Source organism: Pavona decussata, unplaced genomic scaffold (assembly GCF_977016875.1).
Source record: "Pavona decussata unplaced genomic scaffold, jaPavDecu1.1 SCAFFOLD_84, whole genome shotgun sequence".
In the NCBI taxonomy this organism is placed as follows: domain Eukaryota; kingdom Metazoa; phylum Cnidaria; class Anthozoa; order Scleractinia; family Agariciidae; genus Pavona; species Pavona decussata.
The window spans coordinates 4382844-4405228 of NW_028145502.1; the positions used below are offsets into that span (position 1 = coordinate 4382844).

At 39.0% G+C, this 22385-nt stretch overlaps 3 protein-coding genes across 3 annotated transcripts; 2 read left to right on the forward strand and 1 right to left on the reverse strand.

The window, feature by feature from the left end:
• The first annotated feature begins 54 nt into the window (after window positions 1-54).
• LOC146475577 (uncharacterized) lies at window positions 55-20871 on the forward strand. The gene is made up of 20 exons (XM_085115950.1): window positions 55-202; window positions 307-442; window positions 3195-3669; window positions 4059-4147; window positions 5464-5530; window positions 6998-7097; window positions 7965-8089; window positions 9270-9328; window positions 10251-10320; window positions 10642-10726; window positions 11409-11484; window positions 12010-12072; window positions 12230-12343; window positions 13362-13486; window positions 14062-14215; window positions 16217-16290; window positions 17358-17428; window positions 19327-19360; window positions 19702-19776; window positions 20748-20871. The coding sequence occupies exons 1-20, from the start codon at window positions 62-64 to the stop codon at window positions 20787-20789; spliced, it is 2175 nt and encodes a 724-aa protein (XP_084972076.1). The 5' UTR covers window positions 55-61; the 3' UTR covers window positions 20790-20871.
• Window positions 859-2016, reverse strand: LOC146475578 (uncharacterized). The gene has a single exon (XM_085115585.1). The coding sequence runs from the start codon at window positions 1970-1972 to the stop codon at window positions 968-970; it is 1005 nt and encodes a 334-aa protein (XP_084971711.1). The 5' UTR covers window positions 1973-2016; the 3' UTR covers window positions 859-967.
• On the forward strand, window positions 2063-2881 carry LOC146475579 (uncharacterized). Its single transcript, XM_085115586.1, has one exon. The coding sequence runs from the start codon at window positions 2081-2083 to the stop codon at window positions 2723-2725; it is 645 nt and encodes a 214-aa protein (XP_084971712.1). The 5' UTR covers window positions 2063-2080; the 3' UTR covers window positions 2726-2881.
• Window positions 20872-22385: the final 1514 nt, after the last annotated feature.

Genomic DNA, 22385 nt, shown 5'->3' on the forward strand with positions numbered 1-22385 from the left:
TTCAAGGAAGAAACTTCAGACTGCGATAATAAAGTCCAGCGGATGCCTTGTTGAAATCAAGATGGCGGTCAATTCGATTTGTTGGAGGATGCCTTCGAAGTTTCGCTTCTATTCTGCAAAATCGAAGCGAAGAGTTCGAGTACGACCATACTTGGTAGAGTTTAAAAGGTTGCTTGAATCAAGCATTACAGCAGTTGAAGGGGTAACCGCATCATCTTTAATGATACAGCTCTTGAAAGTGAATGGTAGTGTTGGTTACTAAGGGCCCTGGTTATTGTTTACAAGTCATTTGGTGTTAATTTGTAGGTCTCAAATCAAGAATTACTTCATGCAGTTGTAGCATTGTACGATAATTGCCTTCCTGAGATCACACCTGAAGTTTTGTATCCGACAGTTTGTGGAAAATGGGCGAAAACCTTAGTTTTACTGAGAGATTTCCAAGGTAAAGTTGTTTACAATTTTTTATCCCCAGTTTCCTGTGGCCAAAAATTGTGTTGAATAGTGATCTTCGAAACTTCCGTTCACTCATTCTATAGCTTCTATAATTTGCTTTCTTTTCTCAGAAATATTAGCACTTTTTGTGCTACTCGTGAATCCGAAGATTTAAAAATACTAAAGTTTACGATGACGATGAAGCCAGGGATGATGACGTGTTAGTTGACACTGAACAAAACTTGATTGAGAAACTGAAAGTGAAATGTAGTCAATCTTCATGACATAATACATTAATACATTATTTTTATCATCATCATCATCATCATCATCATCATCATCATTAATCATTCTTTTAATGAAATTATTATTACATGTATTTATTATTATTATTATTATTATTATTATTATTATTAGTGATAGGAACCGACGTTTCGGTGCATCTTGCGCCATTATCAAGGTACATAATTAATGATAAAAAGCGGTTTGTAAAGGCTAAGTTGAAGCGAATTTGCATAACATAGCGGCAAGCTAATTACTTAAATACTTTCGCACGAAGAGAATCGGACTGCACATTCAATGTTGGTTTAAGCTCTTGAATATACAACATTTCATTGACAAGGCAGTCAAATTTGTTCATGCATTTCTTGAGCACATTGAAGCGTGCTAAGAAATTGTGCGAAACAGCAGTGTTATGTTCTTTGTAGTAATGCTTGCAGATTGATGACGCCTTTTGACGGTGTCCCTCAACGCGCGTGTGAAGGTGGCCCTTTGTATACCCAACATAACCTGCATCACACAGGTCACACTTGAATAAATAAACAACACATTGCTGGGTTACAATGTTGGGCTTGGGCTCACGCAGGCTTAGATCTTGATTAAGCTTACGGCTAGTAAACACGGGTTGAATGGTCTTTCCCACCTTGCTGCTAAGATCTCTAAGTTGCCGTTTGACAGACACTGCAGCATCCTGATCTTTATAGGGGATAGCTATCCGGATGACGTCATCGGTATGCTGTTTAGACTGGTCCGCTGCGACTCTCGAGGTGATAAACTTGTTAATGACAGAATCAATAAGGTGATTTGGATACCTCAGCTTTCGGAAAACTCCTCTCAAGCGTTCACACTCCTCTGAGAAATGTGTCCAAGATGATGATAGCCGGTGCGCGCGATCAAGCATGGTGACGAGCAAACCCTGTTTGTAGCGGCTGTCCACATGGCTATGATAGTGCAGGAGAAGACCTGTGTTTGTCGGCTTAACGTAAACCTTTGTCTCAACACATGGTGCGCGATTTAGAAGCTGTAAACCAAGGAACGGGAGCATCCCATTTTCCTCTACCTCCATAGTGAAAGTTACGGCGCTATGGGCGTGATTCAAGGTATCCAGAAATGCTGTGGCTGCTGCCAGATCTGGCATCTTGACCAGAGTGTCATCTACGCAGCGGCGGTAAAAATCTGGGAGTTTTCCTTGACTTTTCAGGGACTCTTCAATGGAGCACATGAATACATTAGCCAAAAGGGGTCCAAGGGGAGACCCCATGGCTACTCCATCGGTCTGTTCGTAAAGGGCCCCATCGAACTGAAACAGCTGCCCCTTTGTAGCAACATGTAGAAGATCAGCCGTTACAAACAGGGTTTGCTCGTCACCATGCTTGATCGCGCGCACCGGCTATCATCATCTTGGACACATTTCTCAGAGGAGTGTGAACGCTTGAGAGGAGTTTTCCGAAAGCTGAGGTATCCAAATCACCTTATTGATTCTGTCATTAACAAGTTTATCACCTCGAGAGTCACAGCGGACCAGTCTAAACAGCATACCGATGACGTCATCCGGATAGCTATCCCCTATAAAGATCAGGATGCTGCAGTGTCTGTCAAACGGCAACTTAGAGATCTTAGCAGCAAGGTGGGAAAGACCATTCAACCCGTGTTTACTAGCCGTAAGCTTAATCAAGATCTAAGCCTGCGTGAGCCCAAGCCCAACATTGTAACCCAGCAATGTGTTGTTTATTTATTCAAGTGTGACCTGTGTGATGCAGGTTATGTTGGGTATACAAAGGGCCACCTTCACACGCGCGTTGAGGGACACCGTCAAAAGGCGTCATCAATCTGCAAGCATTACTACAAAGAACATAACACTGCTGTTTCGAACAATTTCTTAGCACGCTTCAATGTGCTCAAGAAATGCATGAACAAATTTGACTGCCTTGTCAATGAAATGTTGTATATTCAAGAGCTTAAACCAACATTGAATGTGCAGTCCGATTCTCTTCGTGCGAAAGTATTTAAGTAATTAGCTTGCCGCTATGTTATGCAAATTCGCTTCAACTTAGCCTTTACAAACCGCTTTTTATCATTAATTATGTACCTTGATAATGGCGCAAGATGCACCGAAACGTCGGTTCCTATCACTAATATTTCTTGTTTCATGTATTTCTAAATCATTTCTTTTAAGATTATTATTATTATTGATATTATTAGGATTCCTTGGTATAACAGATTGTGTAATCAATCGAGTTAGTTCGTAATCATAAAATGATATAATTAATTTAGTTTATTTTTCCATTGTCCCCTGAAAAGAATGGTGCAAATAATTAATAATGTTTAATAACTACAAGATTACCATTTGATCATCTCAATTCTTATGCTGCATACATTAATTTATTTTTTGCAATCTATTTTTCTGGCATTGATTTATAGTCTCAAAAATTTCAATAATCCAGTTTCATAATCTTAATTATTGTTAACTAATTTAATGTTAGATGTCTTGCTGGAGATGAAAGGTCTAAGTCCAGAAAATGATGACATCCTAGACGAAACAGAGGAAAGTTTTTTCCCAGCAAATGATGATTCATCACTTGACGCTCTTTTTGAGGAGCAATCAGCTGATGCTCGCTCAACAACTTCAACTACCAATGAGCAACAAACTTTAATTGATAAAAAAGAGACAAGCAAGTTAAATAAACAAGTGTCATGGAGTGATAACAAGGATGCAAAAAATGAGAGCTCTGACTCTGACAATGACAGTTCAGAAGAAGATGAAAGCTCACAAAAGTCAGAAACTGTTTCGCACTACAAGTGTGACAGTGGAGTAGCACTCGATGATCAGTTGATGGAAAAAGAGAAAGATAAAACTGGCGATGAAGACACACCCGAAGGGAAGGAAAAGGTTGATGAACCAAGGAAATTTGATGGAGTGTTTAGCGACACCGATGACAGTGAAGGATCAGATGAGAGGTACAGTGTACAATTGAGAGTTTAACACATACTTAGAAATCTCATTTGTTACCTTTTAATACAGAATAACTATAAATGAGATGAGACTTATTTAATCCCATGTACTCTTAAGCAGGGATGTAGCTAAGAAACACCTCAACAGGTTCATTCATAAACCCATCCTGCTCTTTGCCCTGTGCATCTTTAGAATTAACCTCAAGTATTTTTGTTCTGTTCAAATTTCAGCAGCTGATAAGGTCTCTTTCAGAGGTTCAAATTCTGTCTTAATGACATCATTGCTTAAATGAGTCAGAACAAAACTTTTTCTTCACTTGAACTGAAAGCCTTTTCATTACTAAGAATTCTTTTTATTCTTGATCCATTATTGTGTTGGTTTATTTAATATTTAGTGAAGGTGAAGAAGAGGATTTCTCTAAAGGAGCTGAAGATTTTGTTGAAGCAGCTAAGAAGAGGAGAACAGAGAGACAAAGTGATAATGGTAACCACTCACAGTTGTCCCAGGCAGGTGGGGCATAGCCTGCAGGACAGGGGTTATTTTTGCGTTTTTCAGGCAAGTGGAGGCATTGTAGCACAATGCAAGTGCAGTCAGCATGAGCCTTGCATTACGGTGGGTGCAGTCGCACATCACTCACACTCTACGCTTGCCTCTAGCCTGCTCACTTGAAAAACACAAAAAATAATGCCTGTTCTAATTATTGCAGCACAGAGCTCAAACTTTAAAGCCCCAGTGGTGACCAGAATCTAATTTCTCCTAACAGCATGATGCTACTTGATTTGCCAGACCATTCATGAGAATGAAAAAAAAAAAAACACCAAAAATTCAGAGATGCTAACCCTTAGAGTTCTGAAATCTGGAGATTTCCTTTTGTGCTAGCCACCCCCCTCTCCACCCTCCCCCATCATCAACCTACTTCTCCTCACGAAATGTTCCAAATTGATCTATACCCTGTCCCCCCCCCCCTAAAAAATGGTCCAAATTGCCCATCCTTCTCCCTAAAGAAAAATTGAACCCTTCCTTCTTTCCTGCAAAATCACCCCTCCATTTTCTTGTTCTCTGTAACTTCTGCAGCAGATGTGGGAAAAGATGGAAGAAATGCCCCCAGGAAGCATAATGTAAATTTGAAAAACTGAAATATTGTAGATTTTCGGGAAACATCTGCTTGAAATTTTAGTTTATTTTAGAGGGGGGAAAAAAATAAAAAAATCACTTTTATTCAGGAGATTTGGTGACCTGGCCCCAGTTGTTCAAAGGCCGGATAACTTTATCCGGTGGATAAGGCGCTTTACAGAGTCTAAAAAATACTTCACGTTAAATGTTGTCCAAGGTTTTCGTACACTTTCAGACTAAGCTGTGGTTAGAGTGTTCATATTCGCTTGTACAAGAGGAAATACTGAAATCTTTGCACAGATTGAAACTGTCGGATAGTGACTTATCCACTGGATAAAGTTATCCGGCCTTTGAACAACTGGGGCCTGTATGGGAGACAGGGAGATTCACTCTGAATCCAGGAAACTCTCAGATAATCTGGGAGAGTTCGAAAATTTGCGATGTTTTGAATAATAAATATTGAAATCAGGGCTTTACCGGGTAAGGGTTCATTCCATTCAAGTTTTTACCATGTGGTTGTCCTAACAGCTAAAATTTATGGTCCTGAAAAAAAGTGTTGCCAACCTTCTAGCTAAACTAATTGGCCAGTGAATAAAAACAAGTTTTGGAGTGTTGTAGTGTATGATTTTTAAATACCCTGACATAAAAATACTAAACCTGTGTGTTGTTTGCTTGGTTCTTTGTAGTTTCAGAGTCTTCCCTAGGAATTGAGTCTTTGATTATTGGAGCTGCGACATATGAACGCTCTTATAGGTGAGGATTTGGGTTTCTGTGATTTTAACCCAGTGATCAGCATCAAATTTCTCCTAGTAATATCAATGCTTATTCAATCCCTGAGGTCATGAGAATTAAGGATACGATCACCCAAGGTAAATTTTCTTGATATCTTAATAACTTCTTCCCAGCACTTTTATAAGGAAAGTATGGGGACAAGATAGGAGAATTTGCTCTTTTATATTAGGGGTTAAAGAGTTAATCAGGTCCTTATGGTCTGTTTCGGTGGAATACACAGTATCTTGTTCGGAAAGATCATTACCCGTCTCAGAGATTCGGATTAAATTGTAAAGAAAAACAAGCGTTTTCTTTAGCGAAAGTTCGCCTCAAACTTTTGCAATAATGAAAAACTAATCTCTTTTGTTTTCAAATAGGCAAATAAGTCGCTAAAAGGTCGAAAAAAGGTCAGCTAGCATTTTCAGAAAGCCAACGACAGCTCTTAAATTCGGAAATAAGATTTCGTTCTCTGACGTGTTGGCAATGTAGATTTTCAGCTAAAAAATCTGAACATGCAGATCAAGATGTGTTAGTTCTCACAAATTTCCATTTGAAAAGGCCATAAAATAATGTGAGATCAATGCAGGGAACAACAATTTAACAATTGTTGATGATGTTCTCGTTTGCCGGGTTACGGGGAAGCAATGGTGTCACTTCGGTGGGTATCTGCCTCAATCGCCTTAGAAATTCAGATTTAGTTAGTTGCAAAGAAAATCTATAGTTTTCTTCGGAAGATATCTGGTCAAAATTTCTTAACACTGGAAAACTAAGTGCTTTGTTTTCGGAGGGGCAAATGCTTCGTTAAAGGGACACTATCACGGCGATTCTGCTTTACTTTGACAAAAACTGTTCAATCACAAATAGTTTATAAACAGCCTGGCTGTAACCTAAAATTTCTCTGACTTACAACATCAAGAAGAAAATAATAAGGTTTTTCTCCAAAGAAGAACAAAATACACAGGAATAACTTGAAAAAGTTGGCCAATTTTTTTAAGTTGCAATCCACTCTTATCCTAGCCATCCGCAGCCAAACATAATTAATAGTACTTTCTGTGCACTAGTAGCGTCATTATCAACAAAACTCAACATTATTTTAACGATTCCATTGAAACAAATACGTTTTTGGGCTATTCATAGTGACATTAAAAATCTGTGACACTGCCCCTTTAAAATGCAAAAAAAAGTCAATTTGCATTTTCGTTAAACCAACAAACAGCTAGTAAATTCGGTGAATGATTGAGATTCTGCTTCAAGCAAGTTTCTGAACGTAAATTTTAAGCTTAAGCATTCGAAGAGGTCAAACTTTATTAGTTTACACAGATATACCTTTAAACGTCCACCAAACTATCTGGGAGCAGAGGAGATAGCATTTTAAGTACTTTGCTTAAATGTCCTCGTTTGGTGCCATAGTGTCTCATTATTTCTCAAAAGTGATTTTTTTTCTGTCAGCATAAGTCGTCACAGACCGTCAGAAAAGGTAATGCAACTCAACTTACTAGCGGTAAGAAGAAGATGCCGGAAGTCAGGTGTTGGAAAGTTTCTCATTGAGGTGAGTCCTGGAGAACTTTGCTGTTCTTAATCATGATAAGAATGAGATCATACTTATCCATTCAAAGTTCCGCATTAATTTTGTCCGTCCCTGTTTAGCTTTGATATTAGGGAACTTAAGCAATCAACGAGAACGACGACGGCAACGGCAATGCCGCGGAACAAGAGGTTTAAAAAAACAATCTCTCTGGACGTGCGTTTTAAATCTTGGTACATTTCTTTGCCGTCCTGTGCAAAACAGCAACGTGAAATGACCAAATTCAAGGTTTTTTGGAGAACGTGGACACATGACGGTGAATTTTTCATTCTCTTTCTTAACTTGAACGCCACTCTTACCAATTTGGTTCCCGAGTAGTTCGCCGGTTGTGTAGAAGTTGAACGAGTTGAAATAATGGGGAAGTAGCACAAAATGAAGTAAAGTCATTTTTTCAAGTGACGTTTTCAATGGCGTTGCCGTCGTGGCTGGTTAAGTTCCCTATTGTCAATGAGAGATATAAAATTCTTATGCCACAAACAATCGCTCTGGGCGTGCTTTTTAAATTTTCGTACATTTCTTTGCCGTCCTGTGCAAAACAGCAACGTGGAATGACCAAATTCAAGGTTTTTTGGAGAATGTAAACACATAACGGTGAATGTTTCATTCTCTTTGTTAACTTGAACGCCACTTCCACCAATTTGGTACCCGGGTAGTTCGCCGTTTGTGTAGAAGTTGAACGAGTTGAAATAATGGGGAAGTAGCACAAAATGAAGTAAAGTTACTTTTTCAAGTGACGTTGTCAATGGCGTTGCCGTGGTCGCTGCATGCTTAAGTTTGGCAAAGAGAGATATAAAATTCTTATGCCACAGTTTGTTTGCTTTTACACACCAGACACTAAAAGATCCAACCATCATTGGTCCATATGATACCATTGCAGTATATGCTGATAATGATGCTGTGGAGTTCTTCAAGCGAAGCGGCTTCACCGATGATGTTGTCCTTTGTAGCAGATTCAGGTAACAGGACAACACAACCCCCTCCCCCCTTCTTCTTCTCCTCCTCCACCCTCCCCTCACCCTCCTCCTCCCTCTCCTCTTTCTCCATTTGTTACAACCTGTCTATTTTGAAAACTCTTTAATTCCAAGAATTACCTCGTTGCTATTTCTCAAAACCCTTCCGTTTCAGCGAAAAGGCATTGTCTTCTGTCTTGTTTGACGTGCTCAAGGTTTTGGATTTGAACGATTTTAAAATAGAAAACATAATGAGCTAATCCTTCAAATTTAGGGAACTCGTCATAACAATTTTGTTCGAAGATCTTGGACCCACCTTGTCTGGGGTAGGGGGGTTGTAGAAGACACCACCTATCATGAACATCACCGACAAAATTTTATTGGCCTTAAAATTTGAGTTGACACAGAAATATTCAGCAAGCAAGAGTCAGCATTACTAGATAAACAAGAAAAGTGAGGTTTGAATCTTAGCTGTCATTTTTACTGCTACAATGTAGATAGAGGGGTGGTTATGCAATAAAGACACCATCTTTTGAGGTTGAGGAAGCGGGGTGCAGGCAGAGACCACCATGTATTTTGTGATTTGGTGGGCCAGGTTCGAGTTTAATAGTTTTGACCACTTCCCTTAATTCTTTTAAAAATCGAAAAACTAAATTTTCACACGATATCGGGTCTGTTTTTCCAAAATAGAGCTTATCTGGAGCAATTTGGATTTAAGAGCCAAATCACCATTTGCGTTCCTCTTGCAACAAGTCCTTCATTTTTATAATAAAGAAAGGCATTCAACAATAGTTTGTCCAATTTAAGACCAGACGTTTCCGTTGATTTAAGTTAAACGTCGGGGCTCGAGATTAACAGGTTTTGTGCTTTCACTAGCCATTTAAGCAAGCAAAAATAGTAACGTACTAGAGTGCTGGACTGAAAACAAGATGAAAATTACTAAATAATTACAAAAGCAAATTAAGAGAACAAGACCTACGTTTGGCCGCTTTTTGTGCTGCATGCCTAGAATTAAGGCTTTTTCATGCTAAAGTCAACTTGAAATTTCAATCCCAAATAATGGAATTTGTAAACAGTAAAAAATACTTTACAGGTGTGGGAGACTTTTCTTGATAATATTACACATGCATCTAATAAAAAAATGTCTGACCTTCCTACCTTCCCTCCATACCTTTTCCTTTGTTAGTGAGTTGACGGACAACTGGATAAACAGTACCCTGATGTGTTACCTCCCACCATTCACTGGTAAGATCTTTATATTTAACCCTTTAAGCCCTACCAGTGATCGTCATCATCATCATCATCATCATCATCATCATCATCATCATCATCATCATCATCATCATTATCATCATTATCATCATTACCGTCATCATCATCATGATCATCATTATCATCATCATCATCATCATCATCATCATCGTCATGATCATCATCATCATCATCATCATCATCATCATTATCATCAAGAATCCGAACAAATCGATACGATACGATACGATAACTTACAAATGTATTTAGACACGGTAAATAGAATCTGTATTAGCTGACACAAATGTGTGTTTAAAAGGGCGTTGGAATCTCGTGTCTTAGGAAACAATACAACAAGCATGTATGCGTACTGAAAAGTAATCACAGTTCTTTGGTCTATGGTTTCTCCACACGCGAAGCAATACTTAGGCTAGCTTTCTGCCGCGGTTTTACCGAACGAAAGATGGTAATCTCGCCTCGGCAATACTCAGAGAAAATATCAAGAGAAAATAAAGGGACGGAGAGGGAAACTAGAGGTGTTGGCTGAGCTTTGTGAATTTCACTTAATTTATTTAATTTAGACATCGTCTGAACGGAAGTCGGTTCCCGAGACGTCCGCAAACGGTCAGTGTGACGTCACGGGAATTCATCGGAGCGTGCCAACGCCGCGTTGTGTAATGGCGGCTGTTGAATCTCTGTTCCCATATTTTCTCTCGGTGTTATCTTACACCACTGCACTTAATTCCGGGCCGGGACCACTCACCTTTTCACTGTAGTAAGCAGGTTTGTGATCAAAAAGAAGAACTCGGACAGATTCACAAGAGGAGCCGACACGCAGTCCCCATGCCGCACTGTCAGGCTCAAAAGCTTGCTTTAGATGATGAAATATTTTTTACTTGCACTTTCTATATTTTAGGTTCGGATTATTCTGGTGCGTTTAGGAGCGAAGAAGATCTAAAAGAAATGGATGATGACATAAGAAAATGGTAATGGCTAACAACATAATATACTGTGAACCTCATTAAAGCAAGCGAGGCTAAGAGCAAAGCTTAGGCTTGTTTGCATATGAATGAAAACTAATTTTCATTATAAAAACTGTCAGTATATATGCTTTGCCTCACTTTCATAATGAGGTTCAAAGCAACTCAGAAATGGCCCATTGTCAGTTCTCGACGTAACTTCAACTAGTTTTGTTCAAACTCTCTTGCTTTCCCTTCCTCAGTCTATTATAAATTTGAGGGTTTGTAGCTCTCTTTACTAACAGGCTTTTCTGGTTTTTGTTTTGTTTTGTTTTGTTTTGATGACAGGAGAGAGAAAAGCCTTGAAGCCTACCAAGCCCAGACTACTTGTGTAATGAGAATGCAGCATGAAATAAAAACGCTCAGAGCCATAGTAGGTTTTGCGTGTTTTTTTTTTTTTTCACAGCTCCTGAATTCTGCTTCATATTCATACATCCTTCCTGTTGGTGACAGAACGTTTTAAAGGGGCTTTGTCACGGCGATCTTGCTGTATTTTGTTCAAAACTGCTCAAACATTTGACAAAGAATCTTTTTTACTAACATGAAAATGTCCTTTGAACACCGAGAAGAAAATATTTAGGGATTTCTCCGAGGAAGACCTAGCTACAATCAGTTTAAGCGACTTCTGCAAAATACACAAGAAGAACATGAAAAAAATTGGCCAATTTTTTCAAGTTGCAATCCATTTCCATCCTAGCCATCCGCAGCCAAACATAATTAATACTAGTTTCTGTGTTAGGGTTATTATTAACAAAACTGAACCATTATTTTATCGATTCCATAGATATAAATATGTCTTTTGGCCGTTGAAACTGAAACTGAAAAAGGTGATACTGCCCCTTTCATGGAACGAAAAACTGATTTTGCAATATCCGCGCAAACTAACTTGCATTTGCCAAACTCTACTTTAGTTTCAGTGCCGTGTGAAGAGGAATGTGAAGAAGATAGTGAAATTTTAGAGATAAAAGCAAGTGACGTTCAAGTCAACGTGATTTTACATAGCGGCTATACTTTGTTTGAATATTATGTTACCATATTTTCCTTGTTTTCCTTAGGTTGACACGCAAGACGAGGCGATTAAAACTCTGACCAGCGCTAAAGAGAGAATTGAGAGGGAAAAATACAAATTAGGTAAGTTGCATAAAAACTCGATCATTGTATAATGCAATTCTAGAGTTTTGTTTGGCTTATCGGCCATGACATATAAGTCATTATTAAAAACTGAATCATTGTATAATGCAATTCGAGGCATTTGATTGGCTTCGCGGTCATGGTATATGAGCCATTATACCATGGCCGAGAAATGGCTGCATAGCGAAATCAGTAAGATCTAGCAATATGGCTTTATTGTTTTTAATAAAACAACCTCCTCGCGCTTGTTGGATATGAGATGTTTATAGCCAACTCGCGTTCGTGGAATAATTGTTAATTATAGTATATTATGCAAACCACATCGCTGTAGCTGAACGCGCTTGAACATTAGCATTTGTATGTACTTATTACAGATTCAACTTTGTAGTTTGCAATTTAAACTGAAGATTACAGAGGACCTGTCGAGATGTTTTCAAAAATCAAAACTGTTATCGTGTTATCAAACTGTTATGGTAACGTGTTTAGATAACTTTAGTATCATTTAACAAACTTTAATTTGTTCAGAGAAAGAGTTGCTTGCTTATAAGATGCAGGGAAAAGATGGCGTCCTTGATCAAGATTCTGACGGTAAGCTGGATCGTGTTTCACTCTTCTTCTCGAAGTAGAATTTTTATCGGTGCTTTCTTCTTACTTCGTCTTCAAGTTCGGCTCACATTTTCAATGTAACTCTGTTTTAGCATATCTTACAAAACATGTCGAATTTTCCTTGTCTCTTAATTTCCAGATGACGGTGACTTATACGAAGCACTTGCTGAAATGCTGAGCAAAAAACACGTGACCGACACAGAGCTGGACCTGGAAGCGATTTCCCATGGGGACTTTCGTGACGTGTCTCAAGGTCATGTGACTTCCTTAGACAGCCTAAAATACTACTAGATCTTTTGTTTTCATGGCCTTCAAAAAATTTATTTCTTCGAGGCGTTTGTTCCGGCCTTTATAATCTCTTGTTCCATTTTGCCATTTCACGTTTTTGCAGCTTGGACAAATTCTTTGAACACATAAATTAAATTTACATGTAGATAGGAAAAATGCATGTTAATTTTCAGTTCTGCATGCATAAAAAGACTTCTCTATTTTTGTCCAGCGATAAAGGAATAAGCTTATCTTTAATTTTCCCTTTTCTAGCAAAATAGACCAGTTTTAAGCCATTTCAATGTACCTGGAAATTGACCTGGAGCAGGTCCCTTAAAGGGACTATGTAAGCTGGGGCACATGCGCAGTAGACTCCGGTTGAGACTAATTTACATACAACTCGTCGCGGGATTTTTGCTTTTCTGCCATTGCAAAAGCTTTTAAAAATATCGCAACAAACAGCTTCTGTAATTACCCAAGAACGTTGGTAAATAAAACATTCAGCTAACTTTCCGAAGATGAACACGATTCAAACAGTTGAAAACAGCTTCCTGAACTCTCCGACGGTATTTGAAAAAGTTGGCCCAACGATTTCATAGTGCTTGTCATCAACGCGCGCATGCGCCTGAGGTGACATAGTCCCTTTATGATGAATCGAGAATAGTCTTTGGTGTTCAAACAATAAATAGGACACATGTTACCCCAATAGGTTTTCGTGAATCCAGCGGCACAAGAAGATAAATTCCATCTTCTCTTCATTCACCTTTTTTTGTTTTTGTTTTTAGAGAAAACAAGGGACGGTCTTGATATCCGTTTTTGTTGTTTCTAAAGCGAGCGAAACACACGCGCGCGAAAATTGCCTTCCTCGCGAAAGCGATTTTCGCGCGCGTGTTTCGCGCGCGTTACTATCCCTAGGGAAAATACCGGACTATTCGTAGTCTAACTTACCTAAGGAAGGCTGCATGTGAATGGCTTAATGTTTTTGCCTTTTTTTTTTTTTTCAGAGGATGAGGAGTTTATTTCCTCGTTCATTACAAGCCGCAGTGAAAAGCAGCTTGTTCAGCAGATAAAACGCAGCTTAACGTCTACGAAGAACTACACTAATGTAACAATAGACAGCGTGAAAAAGGTATAGTAACTTGGAAACTTTGAATGCAACCAACGTTAGTGTCAACTGAATAACTTTGAAGGGCCTATCGATGATTTATCGACTTTAAGGTGGACTTCACAATTCGCAGTCTTAACCGTGAATATCTAATTCACAATTAAATAGCATGCGGAGTCTTAACTTCAAAACCATCTTTTAAAGCTGAACACTGTCACCTAAGCGCATGCGCCAACTTCTCATAAGTTCAGGCTGAATTTTTCAAGTTTGAAGTGCCAATTTCAAAACGGCGTCGACTAGTGGTGGCGGTCACGGTAAAACCGTGAACCCCACCCCCTCCACCCCTCCCCTCCCCCTCTGAACATTTCTTAAACTGAAACTGAGGCCCGTGGGGTCGAGGTGCCGAAATATTTGGTTTCACGAAGAGAAGCAAGCGAGCGTTCGAGAGCCCCACCCCACCCCCCACCCCTTACTAACCTGAAGGTTTGAATCCTCCTCTGAATTGTACAAAAGGAAAGTAAATCCGAGTTTAGCTGCTGGGGTAGAAAATTTACGGTACGTACAATATGGCTTCTTTTGTCTCCTCACATTGTTTGCAGGTGGAGTCATGTCACATCGCTTTCATGGAGACAGGGTTTGATTCTCGCACTCAAAGGCTGGGCGATCCTGTTATCTGCACGCAACTGTATTTTTGTGGAGGCACTGGTGATGAACAGATAGAGAGAATTATGAAACGAGGATTTAGCAAAGAAGGTACTGTATACCTGCCAAATCTCACGCCTTGGGCGTGTGTCTCACACCGGCGGGCTGAATACTTCGATCTCACGCTAGCTCACGCTTACGGACCCATTTCTCACTCCTGGTTGAAAAATGTGAGCTATTATTTAAAATGAAATAAAAAACTCAAACCAATGCGAGAAACGAAAAATCCATGAAAAATGAGTAAATGACGATACTTTCCCCGAAATCTCTTACTTTTAAAGGTCCGTATGGAGCATAATCATTTTTTTTTGAAAACTTCAGAATTTTTCGGAACGTCTCCGGTAATCTTCGGGATTCTTCGGAAGTCTTCGGATATAGTCGTGTCGTTTTCGAAAATCCTGGTACTCCCAGAATAATAAAAAGCAGTCTATGACTGCATGTGACTACTGCTTTATTTTTGTAGAATATTGCAGTAAAAAAGCAATGTTGTATAAAATTCGGAGGTGTAAATGAACAGGTCTAATCAGTGCAAAAATTGTGCAGCGTAATTTGATGATGTTGTCATATGGGCGAATTTGGTATGCGCTGGAGGATTTCGGTTTGTTTACAGTTTAATACACTGGGGACAGTAATACTGTAGATATGGTTTGGCTCTCCCGTGGTTTACATAAGATCACATGGTGAAGAAATTCCGTGAATCAAGACACACGGTTAAACAGACAATAAGCTTAGTGCTTTCTTAATTGAAAAATTTATTCGACCTGTGTTCACGCCTGAAAAGCAAATTCGTTCAATTTTCGCCTCGAGTGAAGCTATGTAAAGGCGACCGATCCAAGCGAACTGCGAGTCACTAAAGTACAATTTCTCGTTTTTCGAAAATTTCGCCAAAGCTATTTGAAATGTGACAAATCGACCAATTTAACATAAATTATGGTAAAATTCACATTCAAACCTGTGGCATTTTGTAAAGTGGATTCCCAGGAACACACAAAAATTCCGAGAACGTCTACAGCTCATGATTTGCAGACCTTGTTTCCGATCGCACATGTTTCGCCTTGACACAATCTCGAACAGGCATTTCTCTACTATGAACTCATTGATTTCCTCTTTGTAAGCAGCCGAGTGTTCCTTAGAAGTAGTTCTTGATTTACAGTAATGAAAACCTGTGTTTTCGTTCCAAAAACCACAAACTGACACCATGAAAATTCACGCATGAGAGACGCGGCAGCCATTTTGAATTGAAATACAAGGATCTACGAACAAAGCCAACTGAGATCTCGTCAACCTGTCATGGTGAACTCGACCCAACTTCAAGTAAATTCTGCAATCCCGAAAGCTTCCGATGTACGGACTTACGTACAACACGGTTGCATAGTGGCTACTGCCACAAAAATCTCACGCTATGCAGAGCTATGAGAGGTGTTAAATTAAAGAGAAAGTGTCACTGTGAGTTTGAGCTTCTTCGGTGAAAATGGTTCAACAATACCTTCACTTAATAAAAATAATTCTACAACAAGAAGAGAAAGGAATCCATTCAATTATTGAACGGTACAGCTGAACATCAACATTCAACATTTTGGAAACGAAAATGTAAGAACTTGAATAAAGTTAGGCTATAGCCTAACTGTTTTCAAGTTGCAATCAGTTCCAACCCAGTCCATCTATGGCCAGAGACACTCATCGACAGTTTTATTACACTGGGGTGGTAATTTGTAACAAAACTGGACAACTATGTTTAGGTTTCTGTTGACACCAAATCTGACACTTCCCTTGTATTGAATGAGTCCACTGTACCCAGAAAGATGGCTGCTGGTACATTTACCCTAAAAACACACAGAAACGTTCTAAAAACGTCAAACCTTGCATACACAATGTTGCTTGTACGGGGACGAATTTCGCACCAAAAAAAAAATGGCTTTCTATGTGCCAAGGTATTGTGGTAAAATGTACGACCGCCATCTTTTCCCGTACGGTGAATTCTTTCTCACATTTTATTGAGATAGTCATTTTAGGTTTTGCCATTTCAGCTAAGCACGTTGTCTTTCGTTTTAGATTTTACCCGAGGTCCATACGGGAAAGGTCTTTATTTCTCGATGCAGGCCTGTCAAGCGGCCGCCTTCTCAGTGGTAATGTAAATTTTACTTGTAAATGTGAAATTTAAACGGCTGAATTAGAGCGTTTTCATTCAGGTGACTACCGGCCATATTGGTTTACTGAAACAAAAGAAAGTATTTGCATGAAAAAGAGTTCAATTCCCAGAGGTTTAGTTTGGGACACCAACATGGCCGCCGTTACGTCATTGGAAAACACCCTACAGACCCTTTAAATCTAACGGTCACATGGTACAAAATCCGCCATGTTGGAGTGCAAGCTACGCACTGGGACATCCAAAACAAAGAAAATTCAGGTTTGACTGGATGAAGTCGCTTTGTTTTGGATGTCCCAATGCGCAACTTGCTCTCTAGCATGGCGGATCCTATACCATGTTACCGTTATGTTTGCTGCAAAGGACCCATTGCCGCGGTAAAATTCGGTATATAAGTCCTTAGCTTTGGTCGTGGAAAGGACCTTTCAGGGGCTTATTCTCGTGGAGAAAACAAGACAAGTTGCCAAGTGCATGATTATGGCACCAGAACAGCCAACCACTATCGATCCTGACATTCTTGTCGCACAAATCTTAAGCAATTTACAGTCCTTTACCAAGGTCCCAAAATCTGGAACTCTCTCTCAATATCAATTACTTTTTCATCTAGTTTTTTCACCTTTAAGGAAAAAAATGTTGCATTTTTTATCTGTAAAATCACGAATTGACTAAGTCACACTTACCCAGCACCATATTTTCTATTTTTTAATGACAGCCTAGGTGGCCTCTCTTATAAGCGTGATGGTTTCTTGAGGTCTCCTCGCCATTACCTTGACTTGTAAATTGAATGATTTCTTTTTTTAGTAAGGCAAATAAATGATGATGATGATGATGACGATGATGATGATGGTGATGATGATGAGAGCGGGGAGAGCCTCTAGGGGGAGGCTTATGAATGAAAGGAGTTTGGCGCCGTCTCCTAATGGGTTAGGCTGACGGAAGTAACAGCTTAAAACAAGTTAAAAACTCAAGTTTCAATGGTTCTAACCCAAGCTATATTCGTCTCTGTTTGTAACTTTATTTTACGTTATTTCTTTCTGTTTTCCACAGTCTGGTAAGCTGCTATTGTGTAACGTTGGACTCGGTTTGACTGAGTCTGTTGTTGTGCAGGATCGTGGAAGGTAGAGAAATTTTTTACGTCTGTTAATTTAGAATTCCACACCAAATGTAAGTGAGGCAAGTTAAAAAAAATACTCTGTGCTTTAGTTGAGTCGAATGTAATTAAGTTCCCAGATAGACTGACAAAAAAATCGCCGCAAATCAGCCCAAAAGGTTTCAATTGAGTGTCCTAAAACAAAAACCAAAGTAATTACTCTGGCCAATCACAACAGAGATAAACTGTAAAATGAACCAATCAGAAATCGAAGAAAATTCATGTAACTGGCATCAAGCGAAGGAAAACGCGTGCGGGCAAGTCACGATTGGTTTTGGATTTCATTGGTTAAATAATTGGCGTGAATTTTGATCACCAATTACAAGACGTAATAAAGAAAAACCGACGCAAATGCCAAATTTCTTTGGACAATCAATTGGAAACCCGCTCTGAAGCATACAAAAAAATGAGATGCATTTTATTTTGAGAGGTGAATGGTCTAAAAATCGAACAGACTGGAGAGTAGATGTCTTTTTCATCTGTAATTATATGCGACGCAACTAAAATGACACCCATTGCTGTGAATTTAGGAGGGTGCCTATAATTGTTTCTGCGCATACCTTCTGCGCATCTTGAGATACTCGGGTTTCCTATGGGTGGTGCCTACTAATACAGGGATATTTTTGCGCGGTTTAAAACTATTCGGAGAAAGCAGAACTTAGCAAGTGCTTTTGGTATCCAAAAAGGAAATTGTGGGTAACCATGCATTTTTCAGAGATAATAAAGCTTCTGTCCGGAATAAAACGCCATACATTGCTTTATATTTTACTGTGTTTTAGAATAACTGTTGCTTCATTATCTCTAAAAAATGCGTGGTTACCCCCAATTTTCTTTTTGGATTTCAATAACCCTTGTTAAGATCTGCTTTCCCTGCATAGTCATAAGCCGCGCAAAAATACTTCCTTATTAGTAGGCATCGTCCTTAAATACCTTAAAGGGAACCTCAACTCCGACAACAAATGGACGGTAAATTGTTTGAAACAGTGTCTAAATTCTAAATTTTAGTTTAAAAAGTAGAAATGACATTCAAGTGTGCTAAAATTAAATATGATTCTCGTCTATTTTCGCTTTTAAATTTCCCGGGCGCTGCCATTTTGGATTTTATGACGTCATACGGTTGCCGTTATTGTTAGAAAGCAGAAGTTCTTTTGTGTGAAACAATAGAGCAACCGTATTACTTCATGAAATCCAAGATGGCTGCGCGCGGGAAATTTAAAAGCGAAAATAGGCGGCAATCATATTTAATTTTGAGCACACTTGTATGTTATTTCTACTTCTTAAACTAAAATTCATAATTTAGACACTATTTCCAACAATTTACCGTCCATTTGTTGTCGAAGTGGAGGTTCCCTTTAATTTCCACGACCAGCTCTTAGCTGACCTCATAGCTCAGTTGGTTACAGCGATTGTGATCTGCAGCAGATGTCAAATCTAATCGGAAAATCAAATTGCCTTCACAGGGCTAACAGCTCGGGGAATTATAAGGACAGAAGTCCTCTTTTTGAATTTGGTAGTCAAAAATAATTTCATTCTTTTTCTACCAAATGAAGATGCCTTACTTGTAAGCTACGTTTGCATTTTCAATCAAGCGTTGCTTATAAAAGTATCTATAACTTATTTCACTTGGATTACTACTTTACATCCAATCTCCAAGCAATCCGAGAAAATTTTCGTAACAAAGCCTCACGTTTTAGTTTTATTTATTAATTTTAAAATCCATTTTAACCCTTTCCTCGCCTTGTCATCCCAAAGCATTCTAAAACAATTGAGTCGCTATTTCTTAGCATCTTTTTAACAGAATATTTTTTTTTTGAGCTTTTAGAAATCATGTTAGCAGTAAGTAGCATTCTCGTTTTCTCGTTCCAGGGCTCTTCCTCCACCAGGCTACGATTCCATACTGGTAAGAAGATGAATATTTGAACAGCTTTGACAAAATCTCCGTGACAGTGCCTCTTTAATGCACTGGATTGGATTGGATAACTTTCTTTAAAAACACGATAAATTCGTCAGTACAAAATAAAATTGACGAAATCTTATAATATAGTATATACATTTACTGAAAGGTTTAAAACCGGCTGGAAAAACTGCTTTACATGAATGCGGCATTTCTAAGAATTTAATTTAGTTTTGTTTGCATATGATTGAAAACTAATTTCATAATAAAAGCTTTGTACTTAGCCTCGCTTTCATAATGAGGTCCAAAGCAATTCTCATGCAGTTCTTCTTTTCCTATCTCAACAGACTGGAGGTCGCACCCCTTCACCTGTCTACCCAGGCCCTCCGCAGCAGGAATATGTTGTGTTTGATCCCTTGCAGGTAAGGCTGGCTTCCGTCTATAATTGGTTCATAATACTGTCGCAATTGAAAGAAATGTTTAAAACACGAGTACCAGTATTTTATCGGGGTTTTAAAATCACGAGGCGCAGCCGAGTGGTTTTAGACCCGATAAAACACGTGCTGTGAGTTTTTTTGAAGGGCTTCGAAAACATTGCTGGAAAAGCGAGAGAATGATGCTTTTGTGAACGTTGGAAATTAGCATACGAGAAAACATGAAACACCGCATACTAATAAGGACGAAGTTTTATCGGGTTTTAAAACCACTGCATGGGCTTATGAATTATTAATGAGTTTTTGAACGTCCTCTAGCGTGTTGCCTCGGCAACGACAAAACGATATTTTTTCTTTTTTTTTTTCTTTTTTCGTCGATGTGATTTTGTTCCAAAGAGTAGTGAAGAACAAAATCAAAACCGTTTTTTTATTATTATTATTATTATTATTATTATTATTATTATTATTATTATTTTTTGCTGTACAAAAATGCTTAACTACCCTTATTAAAAACATTACATCAATTCTCTACTAACCGCTATTACTACATTAAAAACATTGTTTACTACTCAAAAAAAAAAATTAAAAAAAGAATGACATGTTGTAGAATGCTATAACGCATTGAATATACAGAGGCACTATGTGCAACTAATACAAGTAGTAACAAGTTACAAAATCCAAAAAGACTAAATTAGGGAGTTGGGAAAATTAAAAACAACAGCTCAAAGGCACCCAAAAGTACCGCGTTTAGCAAGTTTGATTGTCATGTTAATTTGGAGGAGAATTAAAAACAAAAAGGCAATTAAAGTGTATAGAGTATTTTGTACCACTTCTGTTGAAATTTTTGTTACACACGCTTTTGCGGATGAGTTTTCGTTGGTTTTGTTTTGACCCCTGAATATAACAAAAATCGTTCTATATTTGTGTCAACTCGACTTTTCTCCCTTGTTTCATTTCAGGCCATCCCAGTTTACCTTGTGGAATACTCAACTTCTCGATAACCCTCCAGGGAAGGTGTTTTGTTGTATCAACCCTGTTTTATCAGGGCATTTTCATAGTTTCTGAGTCTGGATAGTTTCAAGAGTATTACGGCAAGCTATGGCAGGGAACTTGGAGAACTTGATCAATGCATTACTTCTGTCAATCGCCCATTTTACAGTTGTGTGCTAAGTGACCTGGGCTTGGATTGGGAGCGAGGCTGGGGGTGACCTTGTTTTGATACAAACCTCACTGTCTTTCACTGATTCTTATGCTAACTAGTTTTCATTTACATATGAAAAGCTGTTGGGTGTCGGCTCTTATTGACAATAAAGCCTTGACAGCCATGTGTTTTGAAGAATTGGCGCATTTCTAAGAAATTGAAAATATGGGAAGGAGTTTTCACCTGCGACGGGTGAGAAGATGAAGTATAGTAAATAAACTGTGTGAATCTGTAGGTTTGTAGTGCACATTAGTGGCAAGATCATTGCCTTTCGTTGAATCTTTGATATCAAGGAAAACAACCGAGGTTTCAGAAATTTCCCAGGTCTCAAGTTATCAATTGGTAAGGCAGGATGGAGACTAGTCGACCAATTTCGCGAATATCTTCAGTTCTTTCGTGCATGGTACAGCCAGGCTTGACCGGATTAAAAGTGTCTCTCGGATGACAGTGTAATAAACAGACATTGAATTCAAAAGCTTCGTTCAACTCTTGAAAAGCCCCCATCCAAAGAGTACTTCCCCACTTTCTTCTCTCCTCTTTTACGAACGTGACGAATGTGAATTCAACTTCTGTGCAGTTCTCAGTATATCCAGTAAACTGTCATGATGAAATTTTTCACTTTGGGCTGATAGTCCTCGGGAGGAATAATGGCAGAAGTGTTGAGCTTATTAAAAAAAACCTTTTTCTGAGATTAGATTACAGACAGACGCCATTGATTGTTTGTAGTTCCTAGTATGACAGCTCCATGATGAGATGTCCATGTCCGATCAATGCCGGCAATACTTCACCAATCTCTCTTTGAAAATTAAACACCACATCGTTCTCTCTCTGCCTGTCTCTAGTGCCACGCCAAAAGCATAGACCCCCTTTACTACTTTTGGTATTCATTTATACTGGAAAATGCCAATATGCAAGCAGAGCCATTCTTGACTCTCCAAACGAGGAGGACAACGAGAGGCTCTGAAGAAATCCAGTCAAGTCGCCATACCCCTAACTTCTGGGCGGGTCACTCCACACTTTGTGTCATCGAATCGGCTTTTTTATCACACCCATCAACTTGATTAAAATATCGAAGGTCAAAATCAGACCCGCAGTACCAATGCAAAAGAGTATAAAAGTGTTCGTCTCTGCGGATTACACTAGATTTGTCCGCTTGTTAGAGTTAAAATCGAAAGATGACGGGCTAAGAATGCCCGACGGTTTAAACGGTGGAATCATTGCGTTCACGCACTCCTAATTGCGCTTGGAGTCGAGATTGTATGGGACAGTCTACGAATGAATGAATGGATCTTGGGACGCGTATCTGGCACCCCCGCAGACTTTGCAGGGGCGGATGACATCATCACCAACTTGGCAAAGGAGAGAGAGCCTGGGATCGAGATCATCGAATACACTC